Raw genomic sequence first — 18,066 nt, 5'->3', positions numbered from 1 at the left:
TTTATCAAATATTTAGTTTAAGCATGCGATGATAGGGGGCTGACGGGGGTTTGTGTCGTTTTTACACACGCGAGTCTCTTGGACGTCTGTCTGCAGCGCTCAGCAACTTACTCTGCCTGAGTGCAAGACCTGCGCTTTCTCTCACTCTTCACGCTTGGCATGTTGCCGCCTTAATTTTATGACAAATGGGTCTCTGTGTGTGTGTGTGTGTGTGTGAAAGAGAAAGCAAGTCTCATAATGAGAGTGTGAATGCAGCAGAAGTGAAAACACACACACACACTGTAAAACCACACTGGCGTGTGTGTCGCCTTTATTTACACCGTAGTTTCCTCTTACATAATAGTTTTGTACTCAATTGATCTCTTAACCTGATTTCTATTGATCTGGCCCAGGCTCAGTTGTGCATACTTAATTCGGAGAAGTAATCAAATCAAATCTTGACACACACTCGCACACACACTCTCTCTCTCTCACACACACACACACGCACAAAAAAGAGACCCGGTGTGTGTGTTTGTGTTTGGGTTTTTATCATTAACTAAAACTATTACATTTCTGTTAGTAAAAATAAAGCTGAAATGAAATAAAATATAAATATTATTTGAAAAAAATAAACTAAAAGAAGAGAAACGTTGCCTTGGAAAAAAATAAACTGAAATAAGTTTAAGTCGAAGCACTAAAATTATTAACTGGAAATAAATAACTAAATCTGAAATAAAAATATATTAAACATAAAAAGCAATATTTAAAAAAAAAAAGTAATAAATTAACAAGAACACATAATGAAATGACTAAATATTACACTAAAATTAACATTAAAAAAATAAAAGATAATTTGAAATATTAATAAAACTCAAATAAAAGCTAAAATAACACTGGCAGCGATTGAGTTTTTATTTTCCTGATATTATCATGACTGTGGGAATCTTGATTATAATGTACATTTGACAATCTGTTGATGCATTCAGATCAGATTAAGACATTTGTTGGGCTGTAAGATCAATTTATCTGTTCGTCTTTTTAAGGTGAATGATTTGAAGATACAACAAAATGTGTTGTGAGTTGAACAGTCTGATATGAATTATTATATTCATTTTTTTCAATGGTGTGTTTTGCATTAAATCTGTGAAGTGCTTTAGCTTTACTGAGATCAGCACAACAAACTCAAACACATGTCAGCAAAATTCACAATCATTAAAACTGCAGAAATAAGAAATTCAGCCCGAGGCCACGATAAACTCTGTCCTACAGGTGTAGCAAAGCTGTTTTGAACTGACTGACTGAAGAACATTTCTTTAGTTATATACTGTATGCATGACTTGCTTTGCAAAAAGGGTGCATTATGATTTAATTGCTAGACGGTCTGTGTATACACCACAGTATATATGAATGAATGAAATAGCCCGCGGCTTAATGTACATTTATTGTACACTATAAATTGCCTACTATTTAATAAATAGCATGTTGAACAGTATACAATGATACTTGATTTTACTTACAGAGGCTGTGAAATCGATTAATCATGATTAATCACATCTAAAATAAACGTTTGTGTTTACATAATATATGTGTGTATATATTATCATATTTATATATATTATATATGTGTGTGTCTCTATATAATATACATAAATGTAATACTATACTGTACAAGCACATATATATTATGTAAACAAACTTTTGTTAGATGCAATTAATTACGATTAATCGATTTGACAGTCCTAGTACACAGCAAAAAAAGTACACAGCAAAAAAATGTCTAAAAATTCTTAAATCAAGATACATTTACTTGAGAAGCAAAATGACTGAAGATATTAAGTGTTGTTTCATGACAAATGTATCAAAATTAGCGAGTTTATGCTTAAAACAACACTATATATTTGCCAATGGGGTCAGAAAATTATCTTGTTTTCCCTTTGAATTGAGTTTATTTTTCTGACGCCATTCACATATATATATATATATATATATATATATATATATATATATATATATATTGTTTTAAAGGGGCTATATGTACAAATTATTTATGTATTAATTAATCACTTTTTATTGCCAATGCATAATCAGCTTGTAACAAAACTTAAAAAATAAGATCTTCCCCGAATTCCTAGGTTGTCTACGGATTGATATTTATGTGAAGGACTCGGGACGTTTTTGAAAATTACTCGGGAAAATTAAAAGGATGTGACGTTTACACATGCTCCCGAGAGCCTTGAACGCTTATGTTCAGGACAATGACGAAAGAGCCATTCTTGTACTGTAATGTCAATGTGTCACGCAAAGAAATGGGATTCATTCAAACTATAGTCTCACATAGCCAGATCTATATACTTTATCATCAAACTATCATAACAGTGTCATTTTAATTACCTCATCTGTCAACATGATGCCCATTAAATCGCAGAGCTGGTGCAAACATATCCACATCGCTATGATCAGATGCTTTCTGAACTGCTGTTTCTCACCGCTGCCATTTTTTGTGTGTTTATTTTGTTATTAAGATGAAAGCGTGAAGCACATATTTACATACTCATCTAAACGTCACTCAGCGTGTGCACAGGGTAATAAAAAGGGTTTATAATATTATTTTTAATGGAAAACAATACAAAACTACTAAGCAAAAACACATCTTTCGCAGAGTTTTCATCTCAGAAATCAATTATATTTAAGATAATTTGTTTTGCATTTTAATTCAGTTAAGTGTCTGGACTTTAGTCTGATCCCTAGTAAATTAATCACATTAGAAATGCAAGTTGAAGTGCATTACATTGTGGGTTGCAGTATTTTAGTGCACATATTTCAAGCACACTGCAGGAATGGTGCTAGTGGAAGTTTTTAATGCCTATAGCCTCCCTCTCTCTCTGTATGTATGTATATTTATTTGATATTTGTTGTGATTCGTAGATGTTGTCAGTGTAGATCACTCTCGTTCTCACTCTAGTTTATCTGGTAATTTTCAGGTGATCATGTGTTTTTGGTCTCTGGACTCAATCATGATAAAAGACCCTAAAAATAAACTCCACACGAGCACCAGTGAATCACTCTGGGGATCTTGGTGGTCGCAGAAGCAATTACCAGGAGGGAATCTCACCTCACCTCAAATAATCTAAAGCTTTCCTGTGAGACGTCACTGATCAGAGAACAGTTTAGAGGTTACGTTGTGCGTTCGAGTCCTGATTCGGAATAAGAATGTATTAAAACACTGAGGAGGTTTGTTTTAGTTGCAGTGCTGTTATTAAGTAAAACTATTAAAACTGTATATTAAATTATATATTTTGTTAATTTAAATAAAGATGAAATTAAATAAAATATACATTTTACATGAAAAATGTAAACTTAAAAAAACTTACGGAAAGATTTTTTGAAATGTTGCCATTTCAACTACATCTCAGTTTTTCTACTTCAAAATTTCACGTCTAATTTAACGTGTTACTTGCTGTTTCTTTGTAATTATTTGTGAAATTTACTAGCAATTTCTGAGTGAAAATTGTTTCTGCAACCATTTTTTATTGTTGGATTTACCTGCACAGTTTCGGCACAGTGCCACCTAGTGGTCACAACATATGAAAATTAGATTTTTTTCCCCACAAGACTGGTCTCTTTAGATTCGGTGCAACATGCCGATTGCCGAATTTTCCCGTACCGGCCATTTTGGATGTCTGCCATTTTGAATTTTGTTGTAAAAAGCTGTTTTACGAATGCATTAGTGTATCGTTACAAAACTCAATATGTGTACTCAAAGGTACTCAAAAAATTTTGAGACAGTGCCACCTTGTGGTCAAAAATTATAATGAAATTTAAACAAAAATGCTAATAGCTTTTAATTAATTTTACCTATTGTAATGAAACTGGTCTATAGATTCCTTGGGTCATGCCAAGAACATAGACACAAATTTTGCCATGGTTGGCTGAACTTCCTGTCCGGCATTTTTATTTTCTTTAAAAACCTACTTTTTTGAACCCCTCCTAGACTGTTTTTCCGATTTTAGCCGAATTCGTGTCAGATCATACGGAGCCCCGGACATGACATGCAGGAAAAAAATAGTATTCTAAATCGTGTGCACAATTTATTAATTTGTTCGCTCGATTTACTAAAACGTGCGCACGATTTACTATTTACTATTTATAAATCATGTGCATGATTTATAAATCGAGGGAACGAAATAGTAAGTTGTGCATATGAATTAGTAAATTGAGGGAACAAATTAGTAAATAATGCACAAGATTTAATTTTTTTTCTTGCATGTCATGTGCGGGGCTCCGTAAGATCATCTTCAGACCATGTTGGAAAAAAGTTATGGAAATTTTCAAAATACAAAATTTTTGTATACCGAATTAATTAATTTGTTGTCACAATGCCAAACTGCATCTGCAGCTGTATCTCTGCTAAGATTTTACATAGTAACTAAACTTTATGTATGTAATCGTCACCCAAAACTGACCACACCAGATCAATTTGGTGTCAGCGCCACCTATTGGTCAAAAGTAATAAGCAATTATGCCACATTACAAGTGATTGTATTTATCAACCATTTTGCTTAAAATGTCTTTACTCAATGTTGCAGTTGGTCTGATGCTCGCTGCCTTGACTTTTAGCTCCTCATTCTGCCTCATCATGTTTGGACCCTTAATTGTTGCTTGCAGCTATATTCACAGTTTTTATGTATTTGTGATCTAATTGTAGGTGGTGCAATAAACTTCTGGGCTGATCCTCATTTCAAAGTAATAGGATGCAAGTGTTTTCCAAATGCATAAATATAAAATGTCACATATGTGTGATCGATTCTAACGTGTTTATTCTCTTTCTCTTGTGTTTCCTTTCCAACAAACGAAACCCCCGAAGCGTGCAAAAGAAAAGAGCAGGACCCGAGCAAAGACAGGAGCAATACACCAAAGAAATCGCGGCTGGTTTTCACGGACCTGCAGCGAAGAACACTTCTGGCCATCTTTAAAGAGAACAAGCGTCCATCCAAAGAAATGCAGCTGACCATCTCGCAGCAGCTGGGACTGGAACTGAACACTGTAAGCAACTTCTTCATGAACGCCCGGAGACGCAGCCTGGACAAATGGCTGGACGAGGGAAGTCCGGGCAACACATCGTCCACCTCCAGCACTTGTACCAAAGCGTGATCCCGGAGGGAGGGAGGGAGGGAGGGGGGTGGGAACGCGGGACGATGGATGAGGGTTCCTGCACCGGGGAGGGTGCAAACTTTTTAAGAGGAGAAAATCGTTCCGAGGGGCAATGAAGGGAGAGGGACTGCTTACCGGCTCACTGCTTACAGCCAGAGAAACACACAAATCCAAAGAGCGAAACGTCAGGAAAAAACACTGCTTGCTTTCTCTTCTCCGGTCCGAAGCGAGAATCATCCATCAGGAATGAAAAATTAAAGCAAATCCAAAACATTGTTAACTTTCCATTTGGCTTTGAACTGAAGAGAAGACAAAGGGTTTGCATCATTTCCCATCTGCATTCACTCTAAATTAGCTTTGATTTTCATTTCCTGGAGTGTGTGTGTGTGTGTGTGTGTGTGTCGGGATGTTTTAAACTATAAGGGTGAATCTCATAAACACAAGTCAAAGTTTTATGTAATTAAATGCAAATTTTTGTCTTATTTACCAGTACAAATATCTAAACATTCTTAAATCAAGATAAAACAAAACAAAATTCAGTCAGAAAAATAAATGTAATTTGAAGAATATAACATTATAATGATAAAAGATTGATTTTTTTTTTGTGAGATTCACCCTTAACAGCACAGGTTTAAGTTGGTATTGGGTTTTTCTAACACACTGAACCTGGTTTCACCTAGAAAAACACCTGTCAGAAGCACAAAGCACAACAAACATGAAGGACACACAGATCTCTCACACCGTTATTGGCCGGCCGGGTTTGTGAGCACAATCCTGAAGCACATTAAATTTGCAATAGAACAGGGGCTGGACCACACCGATTGTTCTTCTTTGGTTTAAAAATAACTCAGGATGATACAGCCGAAGAATGAGCTTCTGTCTCTCAAACACACTTAATGAAATGACAAACACACACACACACATCAGCTTCATGTTATCACGACTGTAACCGTATTATGCTTAGAAACCAAACTGGCATTGGTGATCAGGGCCTTTACAAGAGTTTAAGAGGACAATCTCCACACCAACGCCGACCAGTTTAGCTTTCCAAAGGTTCTGTCCGTTTCTCTTCTCTTTCTCTCTCTCTCAAAGCCTCTTCACTTTACTGAGCTCTTTCATATACTCATCTCAAATTCCATCACTCGTGCTCATTTATTATTGAACCGAGAGCCGGTAAGCAGTTCTCTCCTGGGTTACGCTTAAGGGCCTCTTCGGATCGCTCAAAACGGACACTAAAGACTTTTTCTATTTATTGACAAATCGACACCAAAGAAACTTTTTCTGCACCTAACTGTTCTGCAAACAAAGGACAACAAAGGAAAAAAAAACAACCAAAAAAAAAAAAAAACTGCAACAAAGCGAGGAACGCCGAGCCGGCGTCTTTGTTGTGTTCGGATCGGTGGAGACATTGGAAAACAGGAAGCAGAATGGGATTGGAAGGGTTTTGATGCGACGGAGCTCTTCCCACGGCATCGGCGGCTCCCGCAGGCAGAATGATGCGTCTCTCAAACGAAGTTGAAGATTGTCTTTAATGTGTGCCTATGCAGTTTTTTCAACCCAAATGGAAAGAACAACAAGAACCTCATCAGCTACAATACCAAAGATTCAGAGTTACTCCCGCCGCAATCCCATTCCCACAATGCATCGGTGCGGTGTTGCCTCTCTCCAAACATGGGACGTCTAGGATTCGGCTCTGCTTTGGTTGTTTTCCCCGTAGCCGCATCCGTCTCACAGCTAAAACTAAAGGTGTAACTCAGCCTGATGGGCATACCAAAGATAAACACCTTTAAGCACATGCAATCCCAAGTAGTTTTGTTTTCACATCCCAACGGATCAGTATACCAAAGAGTTGCAAATCTTCCAGCCATCGTTGAACACATATGCACGTTGTTTCCCAGCGCCGAATCCCACGTTTCCCATGTTTGAGAGAGCCGTTGGCGTTATTGCAAGGCACCAATGCAGCTGGTACAGAATCCATTATATTCCAACTGAAAAGCCAATAATCTGCCAAAAACGCTCACTTAATTCTGTAGAGAGGAAACTGCAGACTGTAGGTCGAATAGCTTTATCCTTTAGGTTTCTCTCTTTAAAAGCTTCTAGTCCAAAGATTCTCCAACGCCACTTGGTTGGAGCTTCATCTGCTCTTCGCGACAGTCAGGTCTTTAGGAACATGGGCCAAAGAGCTTTTCTTTGCTTGTCTTAGTACTTAAATTTTGCCAATGCCTCTGTACAATGTCTTACCCAGGTTTTGCAATATGTGATTTATTTATGTAATTTATATTTGCTATGATTGAACTTAATTTAAGTTGCCAAAACCCCTCCCCCTTTATCCTGATTAGCTTGCCAAAGTTTACATTTACTTCTTTTGCATGTTGGACACCATCAGACTTATTTATTTATGACTAAATGTGATAGAAGGTTGTTTTTTTCTTTTAAGCTTAATTATTTAATGTTATTTAATTAGACGTAATTGTTTGGATGACTATTAGTGCATCAAAGATGCAGTGCTTCTCTGTTAATTTATTAGTTAGCTTTACTTTAAAAAGCAAGATGAAGGGTGTATTTAATTTTTCTTAGAAAGAATAATTCTGGAAACGTGTTAGCGATCAGGTTTTAGTTGCAATTCACATCTTTGTATGTTTGTATGTATGTCAAGATTTTATGTAAATCGTTTAGGTCCTTTTGTTGATTTTCTTTCGAATGAAAACAATCTCGATGTTAGCGTTCTGTCGACGGACGAGCGCCGAATTTCAAGCCTGATGTTTTCGAGATCGTATACGGGGCCACACGTTAACGGAGATCAACGCAGGACTCACCAAAGATAAAACCCACAGACGCTGAGAGGCCGTTTATTCATTGCTTCACTCGTAGAAGGACATAGAGGAAAAATCCCTTAAAAACTAGAAAAAGCTGCTTCCAAGACTGACTTGTGTGTGTGTATAAAAGTCTTTCTATCTCTATAGTGAGAACCACAGAGGCTACCTCACTGAATTTTCCATTTGTAATTTTAATCGTGTTGATGAAACCAAAGATACCAAAGATTTCTTTTTCTCGAGGACGGTCTGCGCTTGACGCCATGCTTGGGATATTTTGATAACGCCACTCTCTCTCCTTCCGCTCTTTTTTCTCTTCTTCCTCTTTCAGACACGAGTTCCTCCTTCTCCTCGGAAAAATAAGTGCAATGGAGCGGATGGGACTCGAAGTCGAGCTGTAGTTTTTAGCGCTGTGCGGTTCTGATCGCCCGTTACCGGTCAGAATGTAAAAGACCTCGATGCAAAAACCAAATACTCCAAAAACTAAGATCTGTTTGGCACAGAAACATTAACATCATGTTTTCTAATCAAACGCGATCCACATAATGGGACATGATATTGAAACTAATGGAAATTCGTACATATTTTACAAGTTGGCAAGTTTGTATGAATTCGTACGAATTACCTACCGTTAACCCCGCCCCTAAACCTACCCGTCACTGGGGTTTAGACAAATTGTATGAATTCCTACAAGTCAAGTGGTACGAATTCGTAAGAATTAGCCACCTCTAAAATAAGTACGAATTGGTCGTGAGATAGCATTGCAATGTTCAGATATTCAAAATTTTGATGGTTTCCATTGCATTCCATTTATTTTCGAAAAACGCTGAAAAGTACAATTTCAAAAAAATTTCCCTCAGAAACTCTTAGCAAATTTTGCAAATAATTATAATAATTATGGCAACACATTAAATTAAACATGAATTTTGAAGTCGAAAGACTGAAATAGCTAGTATTTTCTTGTAAAACATAGTCCAATAATCTTTTACAACTGCAATAAAATGCCACATTTGCAAATAATTATAATAATTATGGCAACACATTGAATTAAACATGAATTTTTGAAGTTGAAGGACTGAAATAGTATTTTATCTTTTTACAACTTTGAAAACATTTTTTTTTTTTTTTTACAGTGTACCTACTTGGAAAAGTGCAATAAAATGCCACTTCATACTTAGAAACTTGCACAACTGCACTGCAAAAATTATTTTCTTCATCAGCGTTTTTGTCTTGTTTTCTAATACAAATATCAAATTCATAAATCAAGATGCATTTACTTGAAGAAGCAAATTACTTCAAATATCTGCTAATGGCTTCAGAAAAATAAACTGAATGCAAAGATTATTTTTCTGACTCCATTGGCAGATATTTGTTCTTGTTTTAAGCTTAAACTCACTTCAAATTTCAGGAAACAAGACTTAAAATATAATAATAACGAATGTTTAGATATTTATACTGGAAATCAAGAAAAAAAAATAATTTTGATGAAACCAGTTTGGCAAACCTTATTATCCCACTGTTTAAGCCAGTTAAAATAAACTTTCTCAAAGATCTAAATCCACTCTGTTAAAAACAACGTTGGTGTTTCTGTGCATGACAAACTCCAAAACCAAAGACCAAAATGAATCATCTCATATATGGACTGATAGGGACGACTTTTAGGGGAAACACGGCTGTCGTCGGCAGCTAAAGACACAGATGGGATCGTATTGATCCGTTCTGCTGCAGGTCGTACATCATTCCGTCCTGCTGGAAAAGTAACACATTTAGGCTACTTGTGAAAAAATAGAATCTGTTAACAGGGACACGAGCGTCACCTATTGATCGGCCGGTCATTAGGTCAATATTCTTAGCAGTGATTCTGTATTTATGATGTGGAAGAAATCTGATCCTTCTTCAGTTTGGTCTTGTTTTCCTGTGAATATCTAAACAATCGTAAATCAAGATACTTTTATTTGAGAAGCAAAATTACTTGTTTTTTTTTTTAATTAATCGACATGGTGATGGACAAAAAAAATGAGGTGGGAGAAAAAATTATATTTCAAAGCTTTTGCATTCTCTCACAAATGTTTAGCGTTCCCCCCGAGAAACTTTGCGTTCACTCACAAATCTTTTGGGAGAACGCAAAACTTTTGCGAGAGAATGCGTCTAGTTTTCCCTTTAAATTAAGTTTATATTTCTGACTCCATTGGCAGATATTTGTCATTTTGCTTCTCCAGTAAGTGTAGGTTATCTTGATTTAAGAATGTTTAGATATTTGTACTGAAAAACAAGACAAAAGTACTGAAGAAGAACATAATTTGGTTACAATTTATTTTGATGGTAAAAGGTCGAAAATCTTTTTTGTTTGTTTGTTTTGCAGCGTGCATTGATTAAACCAAAACAGATTCTCTCCAAAGTCATATTTCGACATATAGAGCGCTCTTGTTGTAAAGTATGAGATATTGTTGGATGAGTGCCTTGCTTGAACCAAAGCGAAGTTTCGACCTCTCTGTTTCTTCTTCTGTTAGTACCTCAGCGACAGGAAAAACCCGGCAAACGCGGGTGTTATGGTGCTTTGCAATGCAATCCTGCAAAGAACAAAGACTAACTATACCAAAGGCTTTCTATACTTCTGTTCTCTCTCCTCTTTCCTCTCCTTTGATGGTTGCAAAGCTTTAAAAAGAAAAAAGAAAAAAAAAAAAACCCAGAGCATGTCGAGGGCGCAGACCGTGCTTTTCTTACCAAATTTTTCTCGGATATACCTCATAGAAGATAGTGTTAGGGTATTGTTATTATAGCGTATGTATTAAATTATTCACTTACTCTTATTTTTTAGTAACTGTGACTTAAGACAAACCAAGAAAAAAAAGCTTTATACATCTTAAGTTGTGATTTTTGTAATAGCTGAGGTTCGCTTACCAAAAACACAATGCTTGTCTTTTTCTCTCTTGTTAATGTGACAACTTTCACAATTTCTTTGTGGTGCAAGTTTTACGAAATTCTGATTTTACTTTTTTTTCTTTTATTTTTTTTGTGAAGGGTGGCTCATATTCAACAACAAGGATATTATTTTTGGATTTGGAAAGGTTGGTTGCTAGAATGAGCCTCAAGTTTACAGTTTTCATAGGCTTCTGTTGTACAGTTCGCTTCGATTTCATTTACAACATCCATTTCTCTTTCAATTCTTTTCTCGTTCTGTGTGGAAATGTAGCATTACAGCCGTCATTCAATGCCGTAGCCTTGATTTATGCATGAGTATCTTTATGGTTCTAGCTAGCCTGTAATGCATTGTCGCTAAATAGCTTTTAAGTTCTGGATCCGTCTCATTTTCATTTTTTTTTTTTTTAAACTGAGCCTCATTTTTTGCATGTTGGCCTGATCTAATTCTTGAAGAGTTCATCTCAGATGTGTATAGAAACATCGTGCACTTGATCAGTTCGGTTTTCGATCGCACCGTGAAAATAAGTGAATCAGATAAACAAACTGATCACTTTCCATTTGAACGAATCTTTCTGATCAAGTGTAGCGTGACTGTTAATCTTCCATTATCTCAGAAACAGAAACCCATCAGCTGTATCCCATGTGTGTTTGGACTAAATTTTGACTCGCAAATTGTCAGATAAGAACTTGTTTAGACAGTCATTCTGCTCTAGAAGTGTCTACCAATCCTGTCCAAAAATACAACAGCTAAACATCCTCAAATACAGGATGAAATGTACCAGACAATCTACTAATAAAGTAAAACACTTCACTCTTTTGAGAACAAAAGTCCACACAGACGTTGCAGGAGTTAAAATGATTTTCAAATGAAGGAAATTCCAAAGATTGCATGTAACGCTCGAACCGACTGAGGGATATTATGGACTGTATTCCAAAGATCTGCTTTGAAAATGGATTGGAAACAGATTCTTTTCTTTTTCAGTTTCATCATTTGACATTTTGTTCATTTGTTGGTTTGTTAAATCATTATATTCATGTAAAAAATGGATTTTTGTTGTTGGAATCACAAGAGAAAATTGATCAAATTTTAGTTTTGCATTCATGATCAACGTCTTTGAAACATTCAAAGTACATGTTCTTCCACGAAATGTTTGACCCATAAATAAAGAGAACAAGTGATTTTATTCCGAAAACATTTGTTTGGTCAATCACAACAATAAAACCTGTCTCATGATGTAAATGTAAATGTTTTGCATTGTTTCACAACTTGTCCAAAGATTTCCACTCATATGAACATTGACAAATCAACCGCCCACTTTTTTAGTTGCATTGGTTCCAGAAGTATTTTTTCCATTTATTTCTCCCATAGGGATTTTTAAAACGTCTTCGTTGTCATAAATCATAAACCAAGCCAACCAGCTATGAGGTGAATCACAACATTACAAACTTTGATTTCAAGCAAAAAGGTACTTGAAAATCGACAAAAATACAAGACTGGGCTTTAGTGAGGGAAAGAACTACAATCCCATGAAGCATTGTGAACAGCATAATCAAATTTAAAACAATGGAGAAATTAAAACTACTCATTTGTTTGATCATAACAATATATTTTAAGGTGATTGCAAAATATGCATATATATTCAAGTATTTTAAGTGTGATTTTGGAGTGGGTGGAGCTACTGAGATCTTGGTGCGTTTTCCTGATTGGTGGAATTTTCAGTATAGCATCATGGGTAATGTAGTTTTTCACCATGAATTCCACTGTTAAACACGATTATTTTAAAAATAAGCTATGCAGGTTGACAGCTTCAACAGAAGGAAACACTATCAATTAACAGCCTCGTAGCTCACAGTAGGGCTGTCTTTAACGATGTATAAATATCCATTTAAAATCAGTTTCCCTATGGAGAAAATGGAGATTTTACCTCTGGAACCCAAGTATTGTTTACACAACAGTTTTAGAAAGTATTTGAGTTTTCAGTTAATTCCCTTACACACACACACAACAAACACAGGTACACAGAACAAGAACTTAATTGGGTTTTGAAAAAAAATTACATACAATTTTTCTAATTTTCATTCAACAAATCAAAGAATAATTTTTCAAACATCAAGAAGAAATGATATTGTCAGAATATTTGAAACCATTAATGTGTACATATTCAAAGCTATACTTTCACATTGCAAACACCAGCACACATCTCATAGAACATGTTGAATAGATGTCAGGAAATCAAGAACAATTCATTAAAACACCTGAGAAGAAGCTTCTGCCTCTGATTTGCATGTGTTTGAGTCGTTCTCACGTCTGGATCTGAGCAGGCAGTGGATTGTCCGAACGCTTCCATCAACTCAGTGTATAAGTGTATAAACTTTCCTACAATCAGGTGGGATTTAACAAATAGTATTTGAGCCTCTCATCTGTGCAATATTAATATCTGTGTTTGAATAAAAAAAAGGAAAAAAAAATGAAAAAAGAAACAATGCTACTTAAACTACAAACTCAGTGTTGTCATTGTCGACTGTTTCTGCATCACATGATTTTTCTGGCAGTGTTGAAAGTTGTTGCTCAGCAAAGTGAAACATCGTTTTTTTCTTCCAGCACATTCTGTTTGTGTGTTTGTGCACAGACTTTTCTGTCTTTTACTGCATTACATTTGACCATTGCTCAAGGCATTAGTGTTTCTGTCCGCGTCATTCTCAGAAGTTTATTTTGGTTTGAGTTTCTTGTTTTTTGGTCACTATCATCAGATGGTAGTGTTGTGCTCTTTGTTCTTCAATAAATGACCTTGATTCATTCATCTTAAAAACTGTGCCCTTTTGTCTTTACTAAAGAATAATCCAGATTTCCCCCTTGTTACAGTAAGTGTCTGTTTGTAGAAACAAAAATTTCCAGAAGTTAAAATATATTTGGTATAAACATCCAAGACCAAAAATATTAAACCAACATCTCTCTCTATATTATTTTTTTTGACCATTCAACATTTATTCTCCTAATGACCAGAAGTGTAGTCATCCTGATTAAGTTCATTTTAGTGTAGTTATTAAGTTGACGTAACTTTCTTCTATAAAGTATAATGAACTTTCAGTAATACTAGAGTGAAATAAACTCAAACTCAAGTGGTCACGTGGTACAAGTCGGAGCGTTCAGAAAATCCTTTCAAGTTGAGATTACAAGCTGTAATTATGAATTCTACAAGGATGTGAATGCTTTTTTAATGGTTAACCAGAGGTCACCTCAAGAAGACCAAGGCCAAAACCAAGACAATCAAGACCAGACCTCCAAGACCAAAACCAAGACAAAGACCAATCAAGATCAGAGGTCAGAGACCTCCAAGACCAAGACAAAACCAAGACCATAAAACCAGTAGTCAAGACCATACCAAAACCAAGACAAAGACTCAAGAGAGGTGAGACTAAGACCAATCAAGACTGGAGGTGTAGTCAAGACCAGACCTCCAAGAGCAATACCAATCAAGACCAGAGGTGTAGTCAAAACCAGAACTCCAAGACCAAAAACAAGACCAAGACCAATCAAGACTGGAGGTGTAGTCAAGACCAGACCTCCAAGAGCAAGACCAATCAAGACTGGAGGTGTAGTCAAGACCAGACCTCCAAGAGCAAGACCAATCAAGACCAGAGGTGTAGTCAAGACCAGACCTCCAAGAGCAAGACCAATCAAGACCAGAGATGTAGTCAAGACCAGACCTCCAAGAGCAAGACCAATCAAGACTGGAGGTGTGGTCAAAACTAGACCTCCAAGAGCAAGACCAGAGGTGTAGTCAAGACCAGAACTCCAAGACCAGAACTCCAAGACCAAAAACAAGAGCAAGACTAATCAAGACCAGAGTTGTGGTCAAGACCAGACTCCTAAGACCAAGACCAAAACCAAGACCAAGACTAATCAAGACCAGAGATGTGGTCAAGATCAGACCTCCAAGACCAAGACCAAAAACAAGAGGAAGACAAATCAAGACCAGAGGTGTAGTCAAGACCAGACCTCCAAGACAAAAAACAAGAGCAAGACCAATCAAGACCAGAGGTGTAGTCAAGACCAGACCTCCAAGACCAAGACCAAGACTAATCAAGACCAGAGCTGTGGTCAAGACCAGACCTCCAAGACCAAAAACAAGAGCAAGACCAATCAAGACCAGAGGTGTAGTCAAGACCAGATATCCAAGACCAAAACCAAGACTAATCAAGACCAGAGCTGTAGTCAAGACCAGATCTCCAAGACCAAGACCAAAAACAAGACCAATCAAGACCAGAGTTATGGTCAAGACCAGACCCCTAAGACCAAGACTAAAAACAAGAGTAAGACCTACCAAGATCAGAGGTGTAGTCAAGACCAGACCCCTAAGACCAAGACCAAAAACAAGAGGAAGACAAATCAAGACCAGAGGTGTAGTCAAGACCAGACCTCCAAGACAAAAAACAAGAGCAAGACCAATCAAGACCAGAGGTGTAGTCAAGACCAGACCTCCAAGACCAAGACCAAGACTAATCAAGACCAGAGCTGTGGTCAAGACCAGACCTCCAAGACCAAAAACAAGAGCAAGACCAATCAAGACCAGAGGTGTAGTCAAGACCAGATATCCAAGACCAAAACCAAGACTAATCAAGACCAGAGCTGTAGTCAAGACCAGATCTCCAAGACCAAGACCAAAAACAAGACCAATCAAGACCAGAGTTATGGTCAAGACCAGACCCCTAAGACCAAGACTAAAAACAAGAGTAAGACCTACCAAGATCAGAGGTGTAGTCAAGACCAGACCCCTAAGACCAAGACCAAAAACAAGAGGAAGACAAATCAAGACCAGAGGTGTAGTCAAGACCAGACCTCCAAGACAAAAAACAAGAGCAAGACCAATCAAGACCAGAGGTGTAGTCAAGACCAGACCTCCAAGACCAAGACCAAGACTAATCAAGACCAGAGCTGTGGTCAAGACCAGACCTCCAAGACCAAAAACAAGAGCAAGACCAATCAAGACCAGAGGTGTAGTCAAGACCAGATATCCAAGACCAAAACCAAGACTAATCAAGACCAGAGCTGTGGTCAAGACCAGACCTCCAAGACCAAAAACAAGAGCAAGACCAATCAAGACCAGAGGTGTAGTCAAGACCAGATATCCAAGACCAAAACCAAGACTAATCAAGACCAGAGCTGTAGTCAAGACCAGATCTCCAAGACCAAGACCAAAAACAAGACCAATCAAGACCAGAGTTATGGTCAAGACCAGACCCCTAAGACCAAGACTAAAAACAAGAGTAAGACCTACCAAGATCAGAGGTGTAGTCAAGACCAGACCCCTAAGACCAAGACCAAAAACAAGACCAAGACTAATCAAGACCAGAGGTGTGGTTAAGAACAGACCTCCAAGACCAAGACCAAAAACAAGAGCAAGACCAATCAAAACCAGAGATGTAGTCATGACTAGACCTCCAAGACCAATATAAAAGGGACCATCAAAATAAAGTGTTACCCAGAAATAAAGTCAAAATGGTTAGTAATAAGTGAAGCTGATAAGTTGTTTAATCCTCCTCTGCTGAGATCTTGAGAGATTTAATATCTTTTATTTGCAGTTGATTTCATCTAAGGCTGTGGCTTGAAATCAGCATACGAGAATGATTTCTGAAGGATCATGTGACTCTGAAGACTGGAGTAATGATGCTGAAAATTCAGCTTTGATCACAGGATTAGAGTTCACAATACAGTATATTCACATAGAAAACAGCTATTAAAATTGGTAATAATATTTCACTATTATTATTGTATTTTTGATCACAAATGAGCAGAAGAGACTTCTTTCTAAAACACTGAAAAATCGTACCGAACCCAAACTTCTGAACGCACACTGAATGTTTGTCATGTCAATATATACAATGTATTTTAAGCATTTCATTAAACAGAAGCAAAGACCAAAACATAAACTTACCTTAAAGTTTAATACTTTTTATTTGCATTGAATCACCAAGCGCTTGAAACTCTCAGCTTTCCTCTGGTAAGTTGCTTATGATGGTGTGATTTTTGTCAAACATCTTTCTCTCAATCTATTGCTTCTTTCCGTCATGGCTGCTGGGGTAACAGGCGTTTGTGTTCCCGTCTTATTGGGTGACATTTGGCTTTTCATTACTTGTGAGGAGGATAAGAGCCGAGAGATAAGGTGTGACATTAAGAGATTGTTCGCACTCACATTTTGTGAAGAGACAGACGACAATCAAAGAACACGCTGACAGCTGCCATCGATGAGCTTCATGCTTAAAACAGAGCTGAAAAGGGCACATTCACCACATAAATCCATCCAAACATGAGCACAGAGAACAGACCGAGAAGATTCACCTTCAAACTCAAACTGAAGTTTACGCAGTGAAACAGAGTTTCGCTGAAAGTACCAAGTAACAAAGTTTTCTGCCTAAAAAAATGAACAGTATTTAAACGTTAATTTATTATTAGTAATTTATTAATAGTAATATTTTTTCTCCTTTTGAAAAATAGTGGTTATATAGTGTAAATATCTTGCATTTCAGCAGATTCACACTCTCAAATGCTCAGAAGAATGAATAAAAACCAGCAAAACAAAATTTTTCTGTTGCATTCTTCAATCAGAATTACCATGATTATGAGTTTCTGACTAGATAAAAACATTCATTTCATGCAAACTCATAATTACAGATTGGAAAATCAATTTCTCCCACTTGACCATTAAAAAGCACAAACAATATTGCATGATGCACTTTCTTTTCAGTATTTTGCAGGTGAATTAATGAGCAATATTAAGTATTCTGCTGTCAACAATAATGATTTCGCACATTAATGTATTTAACATTTTAAAACCTCCAGTTGTTGTAATTATGTTAATTCTGACACAATCCTAATGCAGCATTAGAGCAACTTTAACAGAGTAAATAGAGTTCAGTGTTATTTTAACATCAAGACACTATTATTACAGCTTCAAAAATATTTTTAATTAGTTTTTGTATTTTCATTTTTGTTAAAGTTTTAGTAATTTTGTTGATTTTTGTCTACATTATTTTTAAAATAATTGTTATTTCAGATTTAGTTTTAGATATTCCTCTTACTACATCAAGAGTTAAGCATTTTATATATATATATATATATATATATATATATATATATATATATTTTTTTTTTTTTTTAATTATGTTTTTAGTTTAAGCTTAAGAATAACAACTCTGG

General features: G+C 36.4%; 2 protein-coding genes across 3 annotated transcripts in view; both read left to right on the top strand.

The window, feature by feature from the left end:
* onecut2 (one cut homeobox 2) overlaps nt 1-11,309 on the top strand; it is a 29,362-nt gene extending 18,053 nt beyond the window's left edge. Inside the window, exon 2 of one of the 2 annotated variants that reach the window (XM_048165867.1) lies at nt 4,847-11,309. In XM_048165867.1, the coding sequence (XP_048021824.1) occupies nt 4,847-5,133 (287 nt within the window). In that variant the 3' untranslated portion in view covers nt 5,134-11,309. The remainder of the gene's footprint in view (nt 1-4,846) is intronic. The other variant, XM_048165868.1, reaches the window with a different exon arrangement.
* On the top strand, nt 5,178-16,234 carry LOC125252325 (peptidyl-prolyl cis-trans isomerase G-like). The gene is made up of 3 exons (XM_048165507.1): nt 5,178-5,205; nt 14,099-14,606; nt 14,656-16,234. The coding sequence occupies exons 1-3, from the start codon at nt 5,178-5,180 to the stop codon at nt 16,232-16,234; spliced, it is 2,115 nt and encodes a 704-aa protein (XP_048021464.1).
* The last annotated feature ends 1,832 nt before the right edge of the window (nt 16,235-18,066 follow it).

This window comes from Megalobrama amblycephala, linkage group LG18 (assembly GCF_018812025.1).
Source record: "Megalobrama amblycephala isolate DHTTF-2021 linkage group LG18, ASM1881202v1, whole genome shotgun sequence".
In the NCBI taxonomy this organism is placed as follows: Eukaryota; Metazoa; Chordata; class Actinopteri; order Cypriniformes; family Xenocyprididae; genus Megalobrama; species Megalobrama amblycephala.
Note: the sequence above shows the minus strand (reverse complement) of the source record. Positions and strands in the feature narration are given on the sequence as shown.

Excerpts from the sequence above, each read along its gene's own strand:
- LOC125252325 (XM_048165507.1), top strand. The coding sequence starts at position 5,178 with ATGGATGAGGGTTCCTGCACCGGGGAGG. Across the intron at positions 5,206-14,098 it reads GGGTTCCTGCACCGGGGAGG|AGGTCACCTCAAGAAGACCA; the intron begins GTGCAAACTTTT and ends ATGGTTAACCAG. Across the intron at positions 14,607-14,655 it reads AAGACCAATCAAGACTGGAG|ACCAGAACTCCAAGACCAGA; the intron begins GTGTGGTCAAAA and ends GGTGTAGTCAAG.